This window comes from Esox lucius, chromosome 20 (assembly GCF_011004845.1).
Source record: "Esox lucius isolate fEsoLuc1 chromosome 20, fEsoLuc1.pri, whole genome shotgun sequence".
Lineage (NCBI taxonomy): Eukaryota > Metazoa > Chordata > Actinopteri > Esociformes > Esocidae > Esox > Esox lucius.
Window position 1 is genome coordinate 35,406,181 of NC_047588.1, and position 25,986 is coordinate 35,432,166.

General features: G+C 41.6%; 1 protein-coding gene across 2 annotated transcripts in view; it reads right to left on the bottom strand.

The window, feature by feature from the left end:
• Positions 1–17,470, bottom strand: part of mao (monoamine oxidase) — a 35,537-nt gene extending 18,067 nt beyond the window's left edge. The window contains exon 1 of one of the 2 annotated variants that reach the window (XM_010889960.5): positions 17,310–17,470. In XM_010889960.5, coding sequence (XP_010888262.1) covers positions 17,310–17,361 — 52 coding nt within the window. In that variant the 5' untranslated portion in view covers positions 17,362–17,470. The remainder of the gene's footprint in view (positions 1–17,309) is intronic. The other variant, XM_010889959.5, reaches the window with a different exon arrangement.
• Positions 17,471–25,986: the final 8,516 nt, after the last annotated feature.

The window sequence follows — 25,986 nt, forward strand, 5'->3', positions numbered from 1 at the left end:
GAAGATATACTGTGCCATTGCGGCCATATTTTTCCTAAACTGCGCTGCCCAATATGTTCAAAACTTGTCGTCAAGTCAAGTAGGACGATGGGCCCATATTTGAGCACTGTCTGGTTGGGTTGGCTACTTTTTATGAGCCTAATGTTCTCGACAGATGAGTAGATAGTAAGGTCTGAAAAGGGGTGTGTCCGGTGTGCAACACTCCCCCATGGGAGCTGATTTGGCTAACGGCAGCTTGTCGTGCTGACTTTGACATTCCGAGTTACTGCAGTGTGAGGAGGTCACATTTAACTAAAGAGGCAGCAGGCTTTGCTGCTTCACCTCCTCCACCCTGATCCTGAACACTGGTGTTCCACAAGGCTGTGTGCTGAGCCCCCTCCTGTACTCCCTCTTCACCCACCACTGCGTTCCTGTACACAGTGTCAACACCATTGTCAAGTTTGCAGATGACACCACGGTGGTAGGCCTGATCAGTGACAATGACGAGTCAGCCTACAGGGAAGAGGTCATGCGCCTGGCTGCATGGTGCGCTGATAACAACCTGGCCCTCCGTGCAAAGATAACCAAGGAACTCACTGTGGATTACAAGTCTAAAAATCTGCAGCCACACCCCAGTCCTCATCGAGGGTACTGAGGTGGAGTGTGTCCAGCTTCAAATTTGTGGGTGTCCACATCACAGAGGACCTCTCCTGGGCCCTCAACACCTCAGCCCTGGTCGAAAGGCGTAATAGTGACTGAAGAAAGCCTGCCTGTTTTCCAAGAGCCTTGTGAACTTTTAACGCTGCACAATCGAGAGCATTCTGACAAACTGCGCCACAGCCGACCGGTAGGCCCTGCAACAGTTGGTGAAAACCACCCAGCATATCACTGGTGCCCAGCTTCCTGCCATTGCAGAGTGCGAGATCATCAGGGACCCTTCACACCACAAACTGTTTGCCCTCCAACCATCAGGCAGGTGGTACAGGTCTCTTCGTTCCCGCACCAGCAGGCTCAGGAACAGTTTCTTCCCATCCACTTTAATCCTGCTGAACTCTGTGACCCATCACTCACCATAACCCCCACCTCTCAGGGACCTTGTTGCACTACTCCCTTGTACTACTCTGACACTGCCTTGCAAAGCCTGATAATGGACTTTTCAGTAGTTACAGGTACATGTCTTCCTCAGGAACCTCTCCGCTGCTATCCCTGCATTTCAGTTGCACATGCACCTTGTACATTAAATTTGCCTCTTTGCACGTTAGGCATTGCCATCGTACTTGCATTTGTACAGTTGTTACACACACGTCTACCTCGAAGACCTTAGTGCTGCTACCTCTGCATCATTGTTACTCATGCTACCCTATTACAGTACTCCTTCATTTGCTTCGTTTGTTCATCTTGTATGCAATTTAGAAATTGCCATTTGTACCCGAACAACTGTTATCCCACATGTAACATACACTATACCTAATACTTGTAAACTTTCTGCCCTCTTCTATTTGCCTTAACTGCACATTTAGTATTGCCATTTTTACTGCATTTGCCTTTGTTGCACATCTACACATTCCACCTGTAACATACATATACTTAATGAAAATACAGTTGAATCTAATCTAATATGGACTTGATAAAGACATACAGTATTCTGTCAAGAGGACCTTATACAGCAACTGCCTTCATGGCCCCTGTCTCTGCATCACCAACTCTCCCTCTGATTCTCTTCCTGTCTCTCTCTTCCCCCCTTCTTCTTTCCTTCCTTACTTCCTTTTATCCATCTCTCCTTCCCTCCATTTCTGCAGGCCACTCTGTGCCTGGAAGGCTTCCAGGCTTTATACTGGTTTATGTGTGGCTGTAATGTATTACAAACTTCTCAGTTTCCCTTAGGGACACAGAAACAAAGATACACACATACACACAAGTACTATTTATTCTAAATATGTCTCAGCAATTGGGTCTTCTCATTACAATGGTAAGGTCAATTTTCCAAAACAAAAACAAGATCTGACTGCTTCTCTTTGTAATTCCCGCCAAGAGTATTCTGAAAAAAAGAACATCCATCTGTGCGATTGCTTTGATCAAAAACCCATTTGCGGGTATATTATATTTCTTAGAAGGGAATTATGCATATAAAGGCTTCCAAACTTAAAAGGATCTATTTAGGTGATTTCTCTGTTGCTCAGTTCCATTTGGAGAGTGGAAATTTGCCTTGCCAGGACATATGTTTGTGATAAAAGGCTTGAAATAAAAAGAACAACTAAGTCTGTAAGAATCTGGACATATGCAGTTCTCCTTATTCCATTTGTCTAGTTCTAAATATTTTACATGTACATTTGACTAGGGAAATCATAAAAGGAAGACAAAGAGAGATTCTGCATCTGTATAAGCCTCAATTCACTTTTCTTTCAATTGATTCTATAACCAGAAATAACACATTGACCAAGTCAATATTCACTGAGATACTGAATTGGGGTTCAGTTACACAGAGGGCAATGTCATCCAAAGGTTTTATTCAGAGTATTTGTGGGGTTCTAACTATGTATTGCCACATATTGTATTGCTTGTGTTCAGAACAAGACGTGCAACGGTGAGAGTGAAAAGCAGTGGTGAAAGTGAACATCCCTGTTTTGTCCCACTATGGATAATGAATCAAGGTCATATTGATTGGTTCTATATTTCTATCTGAGATAATAAAGAAGAAAAATAATACCTTTTAGGCTTATTTGTTCCTGGTCCAGGACTGGGATATATGGACAGGGATATAGGGCTGGTGGGTGATGTATTGAACAGGGATATATGGCTGGTGGGTGAGGTATTGAACAGGGATATAGGGCTGGTGGGTGAGGTATTAGACAGGGATATAGGGCTGGTGGGTGAGGTATTGAACAGGGATATATGGCTGGTGGGTGAGGTATTGAACAGGGATATATGGCTGGTGGGTGAGGTATTGAACAGGGATATAGGGCTGGTGGGTGAGGTATTAGACAGAGATATAGGGCTGGTGGGTGAGGTATTGGACAGGGATATAGGGCTGGTGGGTGAGGTATTAGACAGGGATATAGGGCTGGTGGGTGAGGTATTGGACAGGGATATATGGTTGGTGGGTGAGGTATTGGACAGGGATGTAGGGCTGGTGGGTGAGGTATTGGACTGGGATATAGGGCTGGTGGGTGAGTTATTGGACAGGGATATAGGGCTGGTGGGTGAGGTATTGAACAGGGATATAGGGCTGGTGGGTGAGGTATTGGACAGGGATATAGGGCTGGTGGGTGAGGTATTGGACAGGGATATAGGGCTGGTGGGTGAGGTACTGAACAGGGATATAGGGCTGGTGGGTGATGTATTGGACAGGGATATAGGGCTGGTGGGTGAGGTACTGAACAGGGATATAGGGCTGGTGGGTGAGGTATTGGACTGGGATATAGGGCTGGTGGGTGAGGTATTGAACAGGGATATAGGGCTGGTGGGTGAGGTATTGGACAGGGATATAGGGCTGGTGGGTGAGGTATTGGACAGGGATATAGGGCTGGTGGGTGAGGTATTGGATTGGGATATAGGGCTCTCTTCTATCCATCCATTCATACTCTCCCCTCTCTCCCTAAATCTCACCACTCCTCCATTCTTTCCATTCCCTCCTCTCTCAGCCTGGCACCTTCAGGCAGTGGCTGACCTAATTGTTTGGTGGTTTGTCTCTCATGTTAGTGGAGGGAGTGATCAAGACAGCTCAAATCCCGTTGTCTGCATGGCTACAGTTTCGACAGCCATCCAACCTCACCAACACTCTACTACCCAGAAACAATGACCGGAGAAGACAACTGTGGATTACAGAGTGGGCCTGATAAATAAAATAAGAATACACTCACACACATGCTGAGAATTCAAGCACAGGAATCCATAGCCATCTCACAGTTTTCACATGACAGATCTTGGGTTTGGAAAACATCCACCACCCCACACACACGCAAACACACACACAGACACATTCTCTTGTCTCATCTGGCTTGTACCGATGTCAGTACAAATGGTACTTATCACTCTGTAACAAGATTGGGAGGACAGCCTTGTTACCATGACAACAGAAAATCAAAGATGGAGCCACTTGGGGGTTGTGTGTGTGTGTGTGTGTGTGTGTGTGTGTATTTCTGTTGGCTGGGGTAAAAGTGTTCATTGTTGTGTATGTGTACAGTGTGTGTGTGTGCTGGCTGGGGTGAATGTGTTGACTGTTGTCTGATCTTCCTGCCTCTTTTTTGAAGAGACAAACACATTGGACTAATAACAAAACACAAGACAAACATATTGGACTAATAACAAAACACACAAGACAAACATATAGGACTAATAACAAAACACGAGACAAACATATAGGACTAATAACAAAACACAAGACAAACATATTGGACTAATAACAAAACACACAAGACAAACATATAGGACTAATAACAAAACACAAGACAAACATATAGGACTAATAACAAAACACAAGACAAACATATAGGACTAATAACAAAACACACAATACAAACATATAGGACTAATACACAACACACAATACAAACATATAGGACTAATACACAACACACAATACAAACATATAGGACTAATACACAACACACAATACAAACATATAGGACTAATACACAACACACAAGACAACCATATAGGAGTAATACACAACACACAAGACAAACACATAGGACTAATACACAACACACAAGACAAACACATAGGACTAATACACAACACACAATACAAACATAATAGGACTAATACACAACACACAATGCAAACATAATAGGACTAATACACAACACACAAGGCAAACATAATAGGACTAATACACAACACACAATACAAACATAATAGGACTAATACACAACACACAATGCAAACATAATAGGACTAATACACAACACACAATACAAACATATAGGACTAATACACAAGACAAACATATAGGACTAATACACAACACAAGACAAACATATAGGACTAATACACAACACACAAGACAAACATATAGGACTAATACACAACACACAAGACAAACATATAGGACTAATACACAACACACAAGACAAACACATAGGACTAATACACAACACACAATACAAACATAATAGGACTAATACACAACACACAATGCAAACATAATAGGACTAATACACAACACACAAGGCAAACATAATAGGACTAATACACAACACACAATACAAACATAATAGGACTAATACACAACACACAATACAAACATATAGGACTAATACACAACACACAATGCAAACATAATAGGACTAATACACAACACACAATACAAACATATAGGACTAATACACAAGACAAACATATAGGACTAATACACAACACAAGACAAACATATAGGACTAATACACAACACACAAGACAAACATATAGGACTAATACACAACACACAAGACAAACATATAGGACTAATACACAACACACAAGACAAACATATAGGACTAATACACAACACACAAGACAAACATATAGGACTAATACACAACACACAAGACAAACATATAGGACTAATACACAAGACAAACATATAGGACTAATACACAACACAAGACAAACATATAGGACTAATACACAACACAAGACAAACATATAGGACTAATACACAACACACAAGACAAACATATAGGACTAATACACAACACACAAGACAAACATATAGGACTAATACACAACACAAGACAAACATATAGGACTAATACACAACACAAGACAAACATATAGGACTAATACACAACACACAAGACAAACATATAGGACTAATACACTACATTCATTTGTACACTACATTCATTTCCATAACTATTGTAAGATATCAGCTTTGAAAGTAGCTGAACAACACACAAGTAATGCTGTTGCTACAACCAAAGTCGTTGCCTTAATAAAGAATTTATTACAATGTTTGTAACACTGTAAAATCCTGTCAACCAAGGGAAGGAACTGTATTCACTGATTTAAGATCAGTTTTGACTTTTGGTCCGTAATAAATAATATGACACAAACCAGGAGACACATGTTCCCTCTCTCCCATCTCTATCACCTATCCCTATCACCTATCGCTGTCTCACCTCCCTCACTCACCTCTCTCCCATCTCTCTATCTCACCCATCTCTCTCTCTCACCTCCCATCTCACTCACCTTTCTCCCCCAGTTCTCTCTCAACTTTCTCTCTCACCTTCCTCTCTCGCCTCGCATCTCACTCACCTCTCTCCCCCAGTTCTCTCTCACCTTCCTCTCTCACCTCCCATCTCACTCACCTCTCTCACCTTCCTCTCTCACCTCCCATCTCACTCACCTCTCTCCCCCAGTTCTCTCTCACCTTCCTCTCTCACCTCCCATCTCACTCACCTCTCTCACCTTCCTCTCTCGCCTCCCATCTCACTCACCTCTCTCCCCCAGTTCTCTCTCACCTTTCTCTCTCGCTTCCTATCTCACTCAACTCTCTCAAACAGCTCTCTCTCTCACCCATCTTCCTCACCTTCCTCTCTCACCTCCCTCTCCCGTCTCTCTCATCCCTCTCAACCATTTCTTTCTCTCTCCCATCTATCTCACCTCCACCCCCCCCAACTCTCACACTCACTCCTCTCTCACCACCCTCTGTCTCCCCCCATTTCTCTCTGTTACCTCTCTCCCCTCTCCCTTTTCCACGTTCTCTTGTTCTCCTCACCCGCCCCTCTCTTCCCCTGTCTCTTGTTTTTGCCTAATCCTGTCGTCCAGCCTCTCCCCTAACGGCTAAATCATATTATCACTTTACAAAATCGCTTTACATTATCACTTCACATTATTCCTGGCAGAGGTGCAGATTGCAGGTGACAGGACATCCTTCCCCCTCCACCGCCTCAGGAATCTCTCAGCTCCAATATGTCAGCCTAAGACAGCCAGCAGTTGAGCCTGGACCAAAACTGTTGGTGCTCTATGGTCTACCATCACCATCGTTACAGAATTCCATATAGAACTTCAGTTAGAACACATGAATAACCGGGCTATAGTTAGAACCATAGAAATAAAGCATAAATTGGACATGTAGTTCTGAAAAGTCAAGCCACTTACACTAGACATGGAGCTGTTTTGTGCTGCAGCAACTTGCTCCGCAAAAAGGAAACTATTAACACTTACAGCAAAACCACTCACTGAGTTTGCAAAACTAAAAGCACAAACACTGCTTTGCACTCAGTTTGCAATTTTGTAACACACACTTTGCAAAACTGTAGGTACAACCCACTGCACAGCACTCTTTCTGCGGAACTGTACATACAACTCACTGCTTTACACTCATTTTCCAAATGATCAACACACTCCTAGCAAAACTATACACATGTATGGCTATTATTTACACTATTTTGACAACTGTCTGGCACATTGTCACATGTGGAAACTGTTTTAGATAATTAGTTCACTTTGCAATCAGCCTAAGCAATATAAATAAGCCACAGGTGAGCTGTCAGTGTGGAGTACAATGGATGGAGCAGGAAGAGTGAGAAGAGTGAGAATTAGAGGAGGCAGAGGAAGAGGATGTGGAGGTGAAGAAGCGAGAAGGAGAGGACGACAAGGACAAGGAGGTGAAGTTTGAGGAAGAGGTAAAGGAGGAGGAAGAGGAGGATGAGGAGGGGGAAGAGGAAGGGTAAGAAGAGGAAGAAATAGAATTAGTGATGACATCAGAGCTACAATAGTGGACCATGTAATCACCCATGGAACGACCCTGAGGGAAGCAGGCCAAAGGTTCAGCCTAACTTGAGCCGCTACACTGTAGCAAGCATCATAAGGACATTTGGAAAAGAGAATCGGTTAATACAGTCACTTTGCACTGAGTTTTGTAGCACTGCCATACTCTAATGAGAAATACAACAATACCATACATTTAAAAATACGGAAGTTGTTACTTTACAGGATTGCTAGACGTCCAGATGCTGGGTGCAGAGGAAGAATGTTCACTGCAGAACAAGAGACCCATATAGTCATTTTTTTTCCTCTCAGTGAAATTACTATTTTGTGTTTTGACTTGGGAAAAAACACTTGTGTTTGTTTTGATGTGTGTAAATAAACACCAATACTTGAAGTTTGGATCCCTGTATGTTTACAGAGCTATAACAAAAGTATGACCTCAAACTGACATAGCCTACCTTGTGCACAGAGAGGCAAAAGCCAGATGTGTTTTTCATTCATGCCATCAGTGTTTAGTTGGCACATTGCGTTCTTATTAATGTGATGGCTTGTGTTAACTTTTTGAAGAGTTAAGCAAGGTTCATTAGCTTTTGCAAGAGAACTACAATGTTTTGCTGATTTGGTGAAAGGTTTTCTTATTTGTGTGTAGAGTTTTGCAAAAATAGCCAAAGGTTTTTAAAAAATTGCTTAAGTCATCAGATTATTTTTTTTTACCGGTTAACACTTAACCGGTAATTGACCACCAGTCTATTGACCCAAAAACGAGCTTTTGAATTATAAGTGTTAAGTTTTGATTGCAGAATGTCATTTTGACATGGCAGTTAGATGTTAATCTCCAAGTGCTTTGTCTAGTTTTCATGTGTGCAGAGCTTTGACACGATGAGCCCAATTCTGCATATTCTGTGTTAGCAATTGGGAAAAAATATAACAGAGTGTCAAAGAAGGCTGAAAGTTGCTGACCTTTGAAATATGGATTTTGCTCTTGTCGAAATCTCAATTTAAATAAAAATGTCATTTGATTAAACGTGTATCCGGAGATCCAGCTGCAATCATTGTCTGAACTACGAAAACATGAGGCAAGGAAAATGTTATTGCTGTGAGACTTTTTAATGTCTCCCTTCCGTAGGATCAATACACAGCGTTTTAAGGCCTAGGGACAGTGATAGAAGAATCTCTTTTCATTTTGCTGGTATTGGATTTTTGTTTTGTGTTGTTGTCTGTTCTGTGTTGGCAGAGCTTAGGGACAGAACATTCCACATTACAGTTTTTCCCCACCTCAGTGTCTCCGCATGCCTCCTCCACTGCTTGCAGGAGCGGCATGCGTGTTTGGCGGTCATAGACTTCTCCGATGCCAAGCTGAAATTAATCCCTCAATCGGATTGAGGAATGGGGAATAAGGGGGCAGGCGCGGCGCTGTGAAATGATTGTGTTTGGTGAACCGGTCCCTGACCAGAGCAGCCCTGTGGAAACAAATGATCCCAGATGACAACAAACACGGGCTGCTCCGGTCTGTCCTGTGGGACTGCAGTATGTAGTGCATCCAGAAAGGTTAGTATGCGTGCAGTATTGTAGGGACCTAGGGTGGCATGGTGATGTAGGACTCCCTGACCACTAATGGCACCACACTAAGTGATATTTCCCCCGCGCCGCCCAGGGACGTCCACGATGGCCCTTTGTCCTATGACCTTCCGGCGCCGATGCCTGGTTTTAGTCAGACTGAATCCAACTTCATGAATGAAAATGAACTTGTGCGGCTTTAAGCTGCATCAGAGTCCAGGACTGTCTGTAACAGTAGTGCTACTGCTGTGACTGACTGGTGTTCAATGACCGGTTAAGTGTTTTAATGTCTGTGCGGGGGGGGGGGGGGTGTTGCAAATTGCAAGTGATTTTTACTTTTTGAATGGAAGTGTTTTCCCAATGACTGCAAGGGGTTTCATTATTGAACAAAGTGTGTAATGTACAAAACTGTATGTGTAGTGCAGAGTGTGTGTCGCAGAATTAAGTACCAAGTGCAAAGCTGAAAATGTGTTTATACCTTTTGTAGGGTATTCATGCTTTGGTCTGAGCATTCACTTGTAGTGTGTTAGCATTCGGGAAAAACTCTAATACAACCTAAACTAAATTAAACTAAAAAGACACATAGAAATAACAGAAGCCATATCACACAGTCAACCAGATGGTAGAAATGTCCACAGTTTGTAAGGACGGCTTCAAAAAGCCGATTAACAAACTCGACAGAAGATACACATTTCCATTGCGGAAAGATTTTTCTAAGGTCTCAATCCGTAAAGAATAGTACAAAATTGAGGAACAAGTTGAGGCAGCTCAAGCCAGTTGATTATTACCGTACAACTGCGTCAAACTTCTAGAAGTTTAGTGGAACTACCAAACCCTACATTAATTTAAACGTGCATTTTAAAAAGAGCTTCAGCTTCAGAATCGTTGCCTGCAAACCACATACTTCCCGGAGTATCATACTGGAAAGATATTTCTGGGCTGGAGAAAGGCCTTAAGAGGGGGCTTGAATGAAGAGAAACAAGTTTGCATGACCATGCAAAAGTACAAAAGTGGTAAAGGCCATCAAATTGAATGGCTGGACAAGACTACAATGTTTTGGACACCGGCGGCTCCTTGCAATTGCTAAGTGTTGTATGTTTTAAAGGCGCTTTGAATTGTAATTTCAGTTATAATAATGATTATTTGAGCCTAACTTCAGTAAACAATTGCACAGTGATAAGCTTCCTATGTTATTCAGTAACTAATGTTGAGTAGGGGTAAATGATCTTGTGTTAGTGTTTTTCTCTCTCTATTTGCAAATCTTATATAATTAACTGTTATTTGTGTTTGAGAGCATTTGGATCTCTGCCTTACCTACCTTGAAAAGTGTTATATTCGATGGAATTGCCATCACACTTCCCTGACTTGTTACCTTCTCAAGTGGATAATCAGTTTTAGAGGACGGCCTGTTGTTGACAGATTCATATTCACTCCATTTCTGAATAACAGAGTTTACTGTACTCCGGGGGATATTCAGGGCCTTGGAAATGTTGTTACATCTTTCCCTGATAGGTGCTTTTGAATAAACATATTTCAGGACAATAAAGAGCTCACACCGCGTCAGAGTGTGGGCTCATCAACTACCTTCATCTAGATTGCCCTCCTGCTGGACAAATCACAATATAGCACATGAACAGACGCCTGGGATAAGCCCTTCAGTCTCTCCAGCTGAGTAAACAAGAAAAGCTATGTTTCCTAATTAGAAATCTCAGTAATGTGTGTGTGTGCGTGAGTGTGTATGTATTTACCTGCCAGAGAAGAATCGAGGTATGAGATGCTTCTATCGCGCTACAGCTGTGATTCTCATCCGACACAATGGCAGCTATGGATTTTGAATACTTTGTGTTTGATTTTAGCTGGGATGTGTTTGTTCAGTAGATTGACTTAGAGAATGGAGGACGGCCCGTAACTGTTCGTTACAGAGGCATGTTTATGAAAACTGTCCTCTCCACCCATGCTGTTAGACTCAGCTCGCCTTCCTTTCAAACAAGCCTCTCTTTCACTCACTCCCTCCCTCATTATTTCTCTCTCTGTGTATACGTGTTTTTGTGTGTGAGGGTAGGTTACCCTGCAGCCGTAAACAGTACTGTAGCTCCACTGCCGTAGATAGTCCAAACATTACTGTAGCTCCATTACCGTAGACAGTATTAACAGTTCTGTAGCCATAAGACCGTAGATAGTCCTAACTGTACAGTGGTGCCATTACAATAGATAGTCCTAACTGTACAGTGGTGCCATTACAATAGATAGTCCTAACTGTACAGTGGTGCCATTACAATAGATAGTCCTAACTGTACAGTGGTGCCATTACAATAGATAGTCCTAACTGTACAGTGGTGCCATTACAATAGATAGTCCTAACTGTACAGTGGTGCCATTACATTATCGTAGATAGTCCTAACAGTACTGTAGCACCATTACCGTAGATAGTGCTAACAGTACTCTAGCACCATTACCGTGGATAGTCCTAACCGTACTGTAGCACCATTACCGTAGATAGTCCTAACAGTACTGTAGCACCATTACCGTAGATGGTCCTAACCGTACTGTAGCACCATTACCGTAAATAGTCCTAACTACTGTAGCTCCTTTACCGGAGACTGTCTTAACAGTACTATAGCTCCATTGCCATAGATAGTCTTGACACATTGCATCTGTTGTTCCACACGAAAGTTACTCCAGGTCTATCTGCCTCCCCCAACACCAATACAACAGCCTAGATGGAGTTGGCAGGCACATGTATAGAGTCTTAATGCAGAATTTCTATTGAGCGTGATGCAGTTACATAGCCACTTAACTTTCACACCAACGTTCCAGGGGAAAGGCTGAGGAGAAGAGGAATCCAGCTGCTAGCTATAAATTTCTGGCCGTCAGTCAACGGCCAAGTCAAGCAAGCCATTTACTTAACCAACAATTTACTGAGACTGGCTGGAATCCTGGGCCTGTGTGGAGCATTTCAGAATAGGAGTGCTGACCCAGAATCAGGTTTGCCTTATAGATTGTAAATCATTTGATCAAACGGACAGGAGAACCTGACGACAGACCTGCACTCCTATTTTGACACAGCTTGTGGATTTGGCCCAGTTCAACTGGACAGAATGATCAACAACGTTCGCTGTTCATTGTAGGAAGTGATACATACAGTGACCAGACCTTCCTTCTTCATCTGTACCTCCCTCTTTCTCCTTTTTCCTTCTCCTTTTTCTCACTGTTCATTTGTCCACCCCTTCCCCCTCGCCAACTCCATTTCTCTGTACTTCTAAGTCCTTCAGTCTATCATGTTATCCTTCTGCCTCTATCCCTTATTTTCACTTCCACTCCGTTCTCAAAGTTAAGTTATGATTTCTTTAACGTAAAACAATCTGCATATCGCCAAAGCATAGTCAAGTTACACTGATTTGTCAATTCACAGTTATAGTCCTGTTGACAATCAGTAGAGCAGCATAGAAAAATCAAGAGAAAGGAAAAAAAATACAAAAACACATCTTCTTTCCTGCCTTCTCTCTCTATTGCCCAATCATACTCTGGCAACAGTAATCCCTCAAATTGCTCTTTCTTCACAGCAGCCATGACAGACCCGTGGGATTTCTAGATGATTTTGTTGTCGTTCCCTCATTCCCTCGTTCCCTCTCTCCCGTACCAGTGGTTTCGTAACAGTCTCTCCGCAGTGTTTACTGTTCTCGAGAAAACTGCTGCGTTTGCTGCTGGGTTCCCTGTGGGGCCAAGGGGCTGGCTGGCAGATGACAATTACATTTCTGTCCAGAACAACACAGCTCTACACTGGTTCATGAGGAGAAGCAGAGAGAGAGAGAGAGACAGAGAGAGAGAGAGACAGGGAAGACATGTCTCCCTCACTCTTTCTCCCACTATCTCTCCGGTTAGAGACAGTGATTGTAATAAGTGGGCCTTATTGTCACCTTGGAAAAGGCCAACAGCTCAGACAAATAGAGACATTTAAACCTCGTTCTAGTCGGACTGTGACAAGAGCGAGAGAGAGAAGGGGAGAAGGGAAAGGGAGAGAAAGAGAGGGAGAGAGCGGGGGGGGGGTGGCGGCGAGACGGCAACAGAGAAGGAAACAGAGAGACAGAGAAGAAGGAAGAACGAGAGAGATGAATATTACGAAGCACACTGTTGATGGGCGAAGCGACCGTGGCATCAACGTGCCCTGTCACACGCCCTCACAAACACAACCGAGAAAACAAGACTGTTTAGCCACTGCATAACAATAGTAGCGGCCGTTGCGTACATTTCTGGGATCTTTATCTAAGTGTTCTCTCTCTATGGAGCTCTCGTGTCATTTATAAATCATACTCCTTCTGGGCACTGATGCTTGCGCCGGGTTCTCCCTACTAGCCATCTTTAGATGAGAGCACTAACTCTAAGTCTTAATGGATAGGAGAGTCTGTTTAATCACTAATGCAAATAGCCATTCACAGACAGGCCAGACAACAAACATTAGCTGGAATCAATCTATTTGGCTACAATATGGTGGTTTGATTAGACAGGATGTGAAACCAGAGTATGTAATTTTGCTAAACAGAAAATTTTTATTTTGTGTGTTTCATCCATACTGCTATTAATCCATTTCTAGACAGGTCTATCAGGAGGTAAGACAGGTCACTGTCAAGCTGATCAATGCTGGTCTATAACTGACTGGCCTACATTACAGATAGGCAAACTGCTAGACACTGAAAGATGAAAAGACAGAGAGAAAAATAGGCAGGTAGACAGACAGGCGGCAATTTAAGAACTGTAATTGCTGTAAAAGATTTTCCTTGGAAACCCACTTTCCCACTCAAATCACTCGCGTAAAATCCTCACAATGGTCTCAAACTGTGTTTTTAAAACGGAGGGAAATTAAACACAGACTAACCCAAATTAATCATGAGACTATGTGGTGGTATTACAAATGCTTCACTGGAACTTGGTAAAATCATGTTTTTAGTGTGGCTAGCCACTGAATGGCAGAATGAACTTTCAGGGAACAGTCAAAGCAAATACCAGTGACCTTTGGAACTACCCACATTTGGAGCTCACAAGTGCCTTCATAATAGAACAGAACCCTTGGGATCCCCAAAGGGTTAGTGTTAAGGTTTTGGTTTAAAGTTTGGCCTGTCGGTCATACAGCTTTTAGTGACCTGAAGTCTTCAGGACCAATGGTAGCTTGATATTAAAAGTGATCGGGAGCCCAGATTTCTCTGCGGAAAATATGGTGAGTTACGTCAACCCATTTCCTGTGACCTGTGCCACAAACAAGATGGTCAGCTAATTGGGCAATTTAGGAATTTCTATTCCATTCCATTTCTATTCAATTTAATTTAATTCAGTAATGTTCTATCCTGAACTATAATCAGTCGGAGTGCTCTCAAACAAGAGGTTCTGGAATCAGAATGTGGAACATTAGACAAGTTCCACCCATGTCAGTACATGCATGACGTTAAATACACAGCCTTTGGTCGCATGACTGTTGGAGCACATAAATCAAATCACCAAAATGAGTCTGATTCCAGGTATGAGACCAATGATTAGTGCTCAAGTTCAATTCTGAATTACAGTCATTTTGATGATAACAGTCATTTTCTGATGATAACAGTCATTTTCTCTGGGTGCAAAGCTCAACAGTTCCCTATCATCAACAGCTGTAAAAGCCCCCTGCTACAGTAAACCAACATATCTGTCACCTCTTATTCTGTCCACAGGAAAGGAAAGAGTTAACTTTCCTCAAACTGAAGACAGGGAATAACAGAATGACGACCTGGCAATGAATGTTTCATGATCTCCATCTCCATGTCATTAGGAGACACTTGAGGCTGTATGAATACAGCCGAATCCCACATTTCACTTCAGTCCATGATAAATGACCGGAAGCTACGCTGGTGTCTGTATAACGTACAACTAGTGTCAATTGGTGATGGGTCGTTCGCGAACTAGTCGGCTCTAAGAGACGGCTCTTGTAGGTGAACGCTGGGAGCCGGCTCGCATATCAGAAGAGCCGAATCTATTAATATATTTTTTTTTTTATTAAAATACGAATAATCAAACCATTTAAATGAATGGAGTTAACTAATTCAAAGAACGAATAAATAAATAAAATAATATAGGCCTAAATGCTCAAGCGCACACATTCATTCTGTTTGCTCACACTACCGTAATTCCGTAACACACTACTTGTGCATACAGTAGAATGTAATAAAATATGTATAAAATGACCATACAGTGCAAAACTTTCTATTTCAATAAGTGCTCCCTAAAGTCCAAGTTATATGGGACACCCGGTCACACAATTCACAGGTCCAAAAGCATTTGAATTATGCTGTTCAGATTGTATTCGTTTTGAATGGTTAGATTTATATGCACTTTGTTTATATACATTAAAAAATTATACTTTAAATGCAAATGTTTAATAGCATTATTTTTGCTCACTGAAAAGAGCCAAAATGCCTATCACTAGTGTCTGTTGTTCAACACAGTGATTGACCTTGACAAAGACACTGTCTACATACATTACTGCTATTAACATGAGAAAAATACAACCTGCTATATTTGTAAATGCTCCACAAATCCGACATGCGTGACGTGGAAGGAGATCAACTCACTACAACTGCATAAAGAACAATGTCACAGACAGGATGTAGCTTAATGGTAAATTATTTGATTAACTCTGTTACAGCATTTATTGTTGAAATGTGTGGAAAGACCCGGACGGCATTCCCTTGTGGGAAGACGAACAGTAGATAGCCGTGTACATTTAAGTCATTTGTTTTCCATTGTAGCCTTCAATGATCAGTAACCAGGAATTTATGTCCCCGACTCTCTGCCTTTGAGTGACAGTACGAAATGTCTCAAAATATAAAGGGTAATGCAGAGCAATTCTGCTCCCATGTGAATTATTTGTGCAGAATATGGGTGAGGACGTTAGGGGAGAGGGGCCCAGGATTTATTTATGCACATGGGCCTGCCACATTAGTTGCGCGTGACTTTTGAATCTCGCCGCACACAAAAATAAAACGGGAACCTATATTGGCTCATGAGCACCATTTTTACAACTAACGGCTGAAATTATGCAAAACCTCTCGAGTAAATCTTGAAGCAAAAAGTAAGCTAAAATGTTAGTACGTCATCACATTCTGTCTTTTACCTACATGTCCGTTTGGTGTTAACACACCACTGAAAATGTAAAGGTTATCTTTATGGAGATTTGACAAAAACTGACTGAAACCTAGTTCGTGAGGTTAGGAGCATCACTTTCCAATCAGGGCGCTGAAGGTGAGAGATTTAACTTCAAAAACGTTCATTACATCTCGGTGAATGTCGCATGATCCAATTTGGTTAGATATTCACACCAATATTTATATTATGAGTTTGGCATAGTTATACACATTTTGTATGAATTAAATACGTTTGAAATATGCTATCATGGCAAATAAGATAGGAACACCTGTTGCGTAACTTTCGACTACTGCCTGGATGAGCATTCAACAATGCGAATTAGCCTACTTCTGGTGACGGGTAGTAGAATAAGGTAGGATGACAAGTTTGTGATGGTGAATTTGGAGCCTTACAGCAACCCGACCAATACAGACTGTCCATAACATGTGCATAAGGCAATTCATATCGCGTACAAAGATGCATCAGTTTCATATTGTAATCAATACATAGCACAGCAAGGTTCAAGATGTTGCAATTGGACACTCACGTACAGCGACATGTTATGCAGAGGATGCAGCTTCGCGGAAGAGACTACGTGCAAAGCAAACGCAAATAAACAAAAACTACACAGAAAGTCAGCAATAACCATAACGCCCATTATGTCATGAATCAGAAACAAATCGTGGTCCTTGTAGGCGATATTGCCTTTATAATAATAGCGCGCGTTTCGCGTCTGACGTGTGGACTACAACGTCGCTAATGTGGTGCAGCAACAGTTGGTTAGGGAACTTACATAAACCGAGGTGGCTGCGATTCGTACGATATCATTCCGAGCTGCTAATACCCTGCCTCGCATTTTATATCCCCAATAGTCTATTGACTCACTGGAGTAAAAGTGCTTTGGAAGCTTCCCTTTAAATTGCACTTACCTGATATTCCTCCTCCGATCACTATAACGTCGTATGTGTTGGGTGCTGTCATTGTGTTGTTTAGCCGCTCTCTCTCACTCTCTCACACTCTCTCGCAACCGCGGCTGCCTGCCGTTCGCTAGCCTCCCTGGGTGCCAACGCCAGGCGGACAGAGGGAAGCATCTGTAATAAAAGCGGGGAGACAGGCCCACTTCAGCAGACTCCGCCTACGGGTAATAGCCTAGCCTATTCTGCATGACTCTCTGGCAACAGTATCATCCGAGACAGGGACAATAATTGCTCTTTGCCCTAGAAATACACCGATTATTGTCTCCCATATAACAATAGGCTATCTGTATAATATGATTTGGACGTTGTACAGTGAGATAGGCTGATGTGATTGCACGTTTAATAGCTTAGTAGTGCATGTTATTTTGCAATGCTGAACAATAGGCCAGTGAAACAAGATTAACCTTCAGATACTTTGGTGAATTATTTCAGATACAGTGAAGTATTTGATACACTGTCAATTTTGCAGGTTTTCCCACTTACAAAGCATGTAATTTTTATCATAGGTACTCTTCAACTGTGAGTGACGGAATCTAAATAAAGAAAATCCAGAAAATCACATTGTATGATTTTTAAGTAATTCATTTGAATTTTATTGCATGACATAAGTATTTGATACATCAGAAAAGCAGAACTTAATATTTGATACAGAAACCTTTGTTTGCAATTACAGAGATCATACGTTTCCTGTAGTTCTTGACCAGGTTTGCACACACTGCAGCAGGGATTTTGGCCCACTCCTCCATACAGACCTTCTCCAGATCCTTCAGGTTTCGGGGCTGTCGCTGGGAAATACAGACTTTCAGCTCCCTCCAAAGACTTTCTATTGGGTTCAGGTCTGAAGACTGGCTAGGCCACTCCAGCACCTTGAGATGCTTCTTACGGAAACCACTCCTTAGGTGCCCTGGTTGTGTGTTTCGGGTTGTTGTCATGCTGGAAGACCCAGCCACGACCCATCTTCAATGCTCTTACTTAGGGAAGGAGGTTGTTGGCCAAGATCTTGCGATACATGGCCCCATCCATCCTCCCCTCAATACTGTGCAGTCGTTCTGTCCCCTTTTCAGAAAAGCATCCCCGAAGAATGATGTTTCCACCTCCATGCTTCATGGTTGGGATGGTGTTCTTGGGGTTGTACTCATCCTTCTTCTTCCTCCAAACACTGCAAGTGGAGTTTAGACCAAAAAGCTCTATTTTTGTCTCATCAGACCACATGACCTTCTCCCATTCCTCCTCTAGACCATCCAGATGGTCATTGGAAAACTTCAGACGGGCCAGGACATGCGCTGGCTTGAGCAGGGGGACCTTGCATGCGCTGCAGGATTTTAATCCATGACGGTGTAGTGTGTTACTAATGGTTTTCTTTGAGACTGTGGTCCCAGCTCTCTTCAGGTCATTGACCAGGTCCTGCCGTGTAGTTCTGGGCTGATCCCTCACCTTCCTCATGATCATTGATGCCCCACGAGGTGAGATCTTGCATGGAGCCCCAGACTGAGGGAGACTGACCGTCATCTTGAACTTCTTCCATTTTCTAATAATTGCGGCAACAGTTGTTGCCTTCTCACCAAGCTGCTTGCCTATTGTCCTGTAGCCCATCCCAGCCTTGTGCAGGTCTACAATTTTATCCCTGGTCCTTACACAGCTCTCTGGTCTTGGCCATTGTGGAGAGGTTGGAGTCTGTTTGATTGAGTGTGTGGACAGGTGTCTTTTATACAGGTAACGAGTTCAAACAGGTGCAGTTAATACAGGTAATGAGTGGAGAACAGGGGGGCTTCTTAAAGAAAAACTAACAGGTCTGTGAGAGCCGGAATTCGTACTGGTTGGTAGGTGATCAAATACTTATGTCATGCAATAAAATGCAAATTAATTATTTAAAAATCATACAATGTGTTTTGCCGTATTGATGGCAACCAGACATTATTTACATATAGCATAATTTCCTGCGGTTTTAACACATTTTGCCATAGGGCAGAGTGAAAAGAAAACTGCAACTGTAATACATTCTACAAATGTTTCCTTCGCACCAACATTCATATCATGTTATACACAGCTCACCTAATGTAAAATACATCTAATTTACAACTTACAACATAATGTTTACAAACTCCCGTCTGGTTGAAAGTTGTCTGAATAAAGATTGTGTCTATCAGGTTTTACGTCGCTATATTCTTGTGATGTTGGAGTATGGATCAGTCCCCTTGTGAATCCAAGGAGTGCTCTCTCTAACGTTGCTTGTGTCCTGTTCTGTTTAAGCGTATGCGGACATGGGTCCTTGGAACACACCTCCAGGCCCAAATGACAGCTGTCCCTGTCCAAAGTCCCCCCTGATTGTGTTGCAGATCAAGTTGTTTGCCTGATGATTCCAGCTGCCACTCTGCGTCCCAACCCTGACGGTCCCTGTCCTTGTCCACCTGGTCATGCAGTGGACTTGGATTCTGTTTACAGACTCTGGACACATCCCACTTTTGTTTATTAATTATTATAATCATTTACTCTTGTAATTTTCACAGCCAGAAGAGGACTGGCCACCCCTCAGAGTCACGTTACTATCTAGGTTTCTAAGTTCCTACATACCTGGGAGTTTTTCCTAGCCACTGTGCATAAACTCCAGTGTTGCATGCTCTTTCGGGTTTAAAAAATTTATTAAAATTTATTTTACCATTATTTTACCAGGAATTCCCTTTCAGGCTGTATTATCATGTTGTGACAACTGCTGAGGTAAAAAGGGCTTGATAAAATATATCTGATTGACTGATTGGGATAGAAGTGTCCTTTCCCCTGGTTTTCTGGAGCAATTGCTACTGTCATCATTATGTAAGGGAAGCTGCATGAGAGCACTTAATATTTGACAGAAATAACACATTTTAGCAAAGTCAGTATCAGGGTGACTGTTGAATCATTTTACATTACTAGACAATGTTATGGTTTACATGTTGCAGGGGAAAAGAAAAAACAAGTGAAGCACTCTGAACAGTCTCTGTCATACATAGTTGTAAATGCCCAAGCGAGTTCAATGCCAATACAATTCTGGTAACACCAGAGGGAATGTGAAATCCCTTTGACTTGAACTCTATCCTTTCTGGTCATCGTCCTGTAATTTTTTCCAAAATGCATTTTGAGGCCTTAAAATAATTATTTAGTTTCCTCACAATTAATATGAAGCCACAGAATAATAATTACTAAGTAGTTTATTTTTCTTCATATCACCTCTGGGGCTCTGTACATTTCATGTAATTCTATCAATTTTGCCATTTGCAATTCTACTCATTTTTAAATCTCTTCGTATGCCAGGGCAGAAGCCCTGCATGCCCATTTGATATTCAGAGATAATTACTACACGTTTAGAAACACCTTACAGTTTATTGTGAGTCATTTGCAAGCCGTTGAACGCTTTAAAGAGAGCTGCCCAATAACATTTCCTTTGATTTTGGATTTAGTAATTTATTTGGCCCCCTTGTGGACACATTTGGTAATCCAAATGTTCTGAGAATGTAGTATTATATATACGTATAGTGTGTTATGTAATTATGAAGATTCTACACCATGCCAGGGTGTCCAAAAAAGCCTCACAGATACACAGATACACATGCCCATTCACACACCCACACCCACTCGCCCGCACACACACCAACACCCACAAGTTACCTCAGAGATGGAGTAAAAGTTACTGAAGGGCTAGTACTAGAGGTCTAGTGTAACTGGAAATTACTTAATGCTAGTAGACGGGGCCATGGGCTACAGGAAAGTCTCAAAGGGCAATGGGAATTGGTTCAGTACTAGTGGAAGGGGCCATGTGCTACATGAAAGTCTCAAGGGGCAATGGGAAATGGTCTAGTGCTAGTGGAAGGGGCCGAGGGCTACAGGAAATGATCAAGTGGCAATGGGAAATGGTCTAGTGCTAGTGGAAGGGGCCGAGGGCTACAGGAAATGATCAAGTGGCTACCGGAAAGTCTGTGTTCACAGTGTCTATGTATGGGATCCATAAGGTGCATATTTGGTTAATCCTATAATCTGAGTTAGATCCCGTATGGGTTTAGCCAGTAAAGCTCCACGCTGGCACATCTCTGTTTGTTTGTGTATATGTGTATTTCTGTGTGTTTGTGTGTATGTGTATTTGTGTGTGTTTGTGTGTATGTGTATTTCTGTGTGTTTGTGTGTATGTGTATTTGTGTGTGTTTGTGTGTATGTGTATTTCTGTGTGTTTGTGTGTATGTGTATTTGTGTCTGTTTGTGTGTATGAATATTTGTGTGTGTTTGTGTGTATGTGTATTTCTGTGTGTTTGTGTGTATGTGTATTTGTGTCTATTTGTGGTGTGTATGTGTATTTCTGTGTGTTTGTATGTATGTGTATTTCTGTGTGTTTGTGTATTTGTGTCTGTTTGTGTGTATGTGTATTTGTGTCTGTTTGTGTGTATGTGTATTTGTGGTCGTTCACAAAGAGACAAGGACCAAAATAGCTTTTGAGCTGTGGCATCCAGTCATTCAGACTCTGATATGTCACATACACGGATACTTTCTGTTTCAGTCTTGATTTGTAATAAATATTTGTAATAAATATCAGCACAAGGAATGTGCCGTTAATGTCAAGACATGTCTGACTTGGCGGTAACCAAAATTCAAGTACAGGCAACTAATTTCAGGCCATTACTTGTATTGTAATTTTGTATTGTATCAATCATGTATTCATTAATGGTTTTTGTATTCCTGTAGAGCAGCGCCCTTGAGGCCATTTCTATTTCGAAGTAGTGAATGTTCTTGTCACACTTATAAATCAATGAACAAACGGGAAAGGTGTATACTGCCACCTAGAGTAAGCGAGTATGAACTAGTGTACTCCTGGGATGGGCAACTTGCTTGCTGTCATCAATTGTAATATGAATATTATCAATTCTGTACTTTTGGGGATAAATCAGCTTAAGCATTGTAATTATACACAATCATTTAACATTTCTTTCATAATTTATTCTGTAATTTTGACCTTTCATTTATATTCCTTAAAATATCCTTTGAATTAAACTGGTAAATGTTATGGTTTATTGTTTTGCATCATTTTACTTTTTTGACCTGTGGAGACTGTATTTAGTGCATACTTCATACTTTCATGAATACATTCATAAATGTAGCTGTCAGAACTGTAAGTCAGTTCCAAATTGACTTTATTGAGGTAACTATAATTTAATCTCAGTGTACCTAGTTATGGTATCTGTAGCTGGAGTTGCTCCTAGAGTGCAGGCATGCATTGAGTGGTTTAACAGGTGAATGTGCCAGAAAGGCCCAGCAGAGGGCACTGATGATATACAATACCTTATGACTGGAGAACCAGATTCAATTCAATCACCCAGTACAAAAACAGCCTACCATTAGAGCAACAAATATTTAGTTAGCTTTCCCAAAACTCCCTGGTTCTCAACAAAACCAGGTCTGAAGTTCCCAGTAATTATAAAGTAATCATGGGAAAACCCAGACTGCGCCTGGAACACCTGGAACATTTCAGAAAGTCAGCTCTGCCCAAATCCCAAAACAGCTGTGGTGAGACCAGATATTATTCTTTAGATAGTTGTAAGCAGTAGGTTCAGTGACTGCTAAGTCTTCCAGTGAGCTATAGGGCTTTCAGTAAAAGTTTTTTTCAAAAGTATTCACCCCATAGGACAAGATGAAATCAAAATCGATTTAATCAGGAGTGTTTGTCACTGATCAACAAAAGAAAGTCCATAATGTCAAGGTGATAAATGAAATCTACAAATTGTTCTACATTAATTATAATTACAAAGAAGACAATAATTTATTGAATAAGCAATAAACTTTTGTCAGTTTTTGGTACCTTTGGAACCTTTAGGGCACCTTTGGCATGAGTCTATTTGGTATTCACTTTTCCCAGCTTTACACAATGATGACTTTGATGACCAACAATTCTCAACTCTTTCCACATGGACATTGACCTTTTAGTTTTTAAGTCACTTCTGTGTGGGTTATCAATGGTGTCATTGTCCTGCTGGATGAGGAATCTTCTCCCAAGTCTGAAGTCTCTTGCAGACTTTCTGCAGGTGTTCTTTCAGAATATCTTTGTATGTTTAATCTTTAATCTTTAATGCTCCCTTTTTGCCCTCTATCTCCACAAGTTTTCCATGTCCTGATGCAGAGAAACATCCCCGTAGCGTGATGCTGCCACTACCATGCTTGACGTTAGGTATGGTGTTCTCAGGAGGCTGTTCATTATTAGGCTTACTGTAGGTCAAACACAGCTCTTCGTGTTGAGGCCAAAAGCTCATTAGACAACTGAATACTCTTCTACCCTCAGAATCCCCACATGCCTTCTGGCAAACTCTCGCAGATAATTTATGTATGTTTTTTTTCAACAATGGCTTCCTTTCTGCCTCTTTCCCACGAAGGCCACTTTTGTGGAGCGCTAGGGCTGTTCCTCTGTCCCTCTGACTACACTCTGTCCAGCCTTGTTAGACTGTAATTCCTTTAGGTTTGCATTGACATCTTGGTGGTCTCCCTGACCAGAGCCCTTCTTGCCCAGATATTCTGTTTTTGAGGACATCTTTTTCTAGACATATTCACAGACATATTCACAGACAATATTCTCTCTATTTCTAAATAATGGACTGTATTATGCTACGGGGGATATTCAATGCCTTGGAAATGTTCTCACGTCCTACCCCTGATTAGAGCTTTTGAAGAAATGGATTTGCATTGTCTTCATGATGTATGTTTTTATGAATTGTACTAACCAACTGTGGGACCTCCCAGAGACAGGTGTATTTTATCTGAAATCATGCAAAACACCTTAAATGCACACAGGTGGACTCCATTCAACTAATTATGTGACGTCTAAGACAATTGGTTACACCACAGCGCACTCAGGTGTACCATAGCCGATGTGTCTGTTTCATATTTATAATTAATGTAGAACAATTTTCATATACAAACCCGATTCCAAAAAAGTTGGGACACTGTACAAATTGTGAGTAAAAAAGGAATGGAATAATTTACAAATCTCATAAACTTATATTTAATTCACAATAGAATATAGATAACATATAATATGTTGAAAGTGAGTGATTTTGTAATGTCATGCCAAATATTGGCTCATTTTGGATTTCATGAGAGCTACACATCCCAAAAAAGTTGGGACAGGTAGCAATAAGATGCCGGAAAAGATAAATGTACAGATAAGGAACAGCTGGAGGACCAATTTGCAACATATTATGTCAATTGGCAACATGATTGGGTATAAAAAGAGCCTCTCAGAGTGGCAGTGTCTCTCAGAAGTCAAGATGGGCAGAGGATCACCAATTCCCCCAATGCTGCGGCGAGAAATAGAGGAGCAATATCAGAAAGGGGTTTCTCAGAGAAAAATTGCAAAAAGTTTGAAGTTATCATCATCTACAGTGCATAATATCATCCAAAGATTCAGAGAATCTGGAACAATCTCTGTGCGTAAGGGTCAAGGCTGGAAAACCATACTGGATGCCTGTGATCTTCGGGCCCTCAGACGGCACTGTATCACATACAGGAATGATACTGTAATGGAAATCACAACATGGGCTCAGGAATACTTCGAGAAAACATTGTCGGTGAACACAATCCACTGTGCCATTCGCCGTTGCCGGCTAAAACTCTATAATTCAAAAAAGAAGCCGTATCTTAACAGAGATCCAGAAGCGCAGGCGTTTTCTCTGGGCCAAGGATCATTTAAAATGGACTGTGGCAAAGTGGAAAAGAAGTTCATTTTGGAAAACTGGGACGCCATGTCATCCGGACTAAAGAGGACAAGGACAACCCAAGTTGTTATCAGCGCTCAGTTCAGAAGCCTGCATCTCTGATGGTATGGGGTTGCATGAGTGCGTGTGGCATGGGCAGCCTACACATCTGGAAAGGCACCATCAAGGCTGACAGTTATATCCAAGTTCTAGAACAACATATGCTCCCATCCAGACGTTGTCTCTTTCAGGGAAAGACAAGACCACATACTGCATCAATTACAATGTCATGGCTGCATAGAAGAAGGATCTGGGTACTGAAATGGCCAGCCTGCAGTCCAGATCTTTCACCCATAGAAAACATTTGGCGCATCATAAAGAGGAAGGTGTGAAGACCTAAGACAGTTGAGCAACTAGAAGCCTGTATTAGACTTGGACAACATTCCTATTCATAAACTTGAGCAACTTGTCTCCTCAGTCCCCAGACGTTTGCAGTCTGTTATAAAAAGAAGAGGGGATGCCACACAGTGGTAAACATGGCCTTGTCCCAACTTTTTTGAGATATGTTGATGCCATTAAATTTAAAATCAACTTATTTTTCCCTTACAGTGATACATTTTCTCAGTTTAAACATTTGATATGTCATCTATGTTGTATTCTGAATAAAATATTGAAATTTGAAACTTCCACATGATTGCATTCTGTTTTTATGCACAATTGTACAGTGTCCCAAATTTTTGGGATTCGGGTTTGTATTTGTATTTTTATTTTGACCTTACGGACTGGTTTGCGTTGATCCCCTGATTAAATCCATTTTGATTTCCATTTCGAACACAATAAAGAGTGAAAAAGACAAACGTCGGTTCTTTTGAGAACCAAGGTCTATTGATTGCTAGAAGAAATCTTTCAAATCTACATTACCTGAA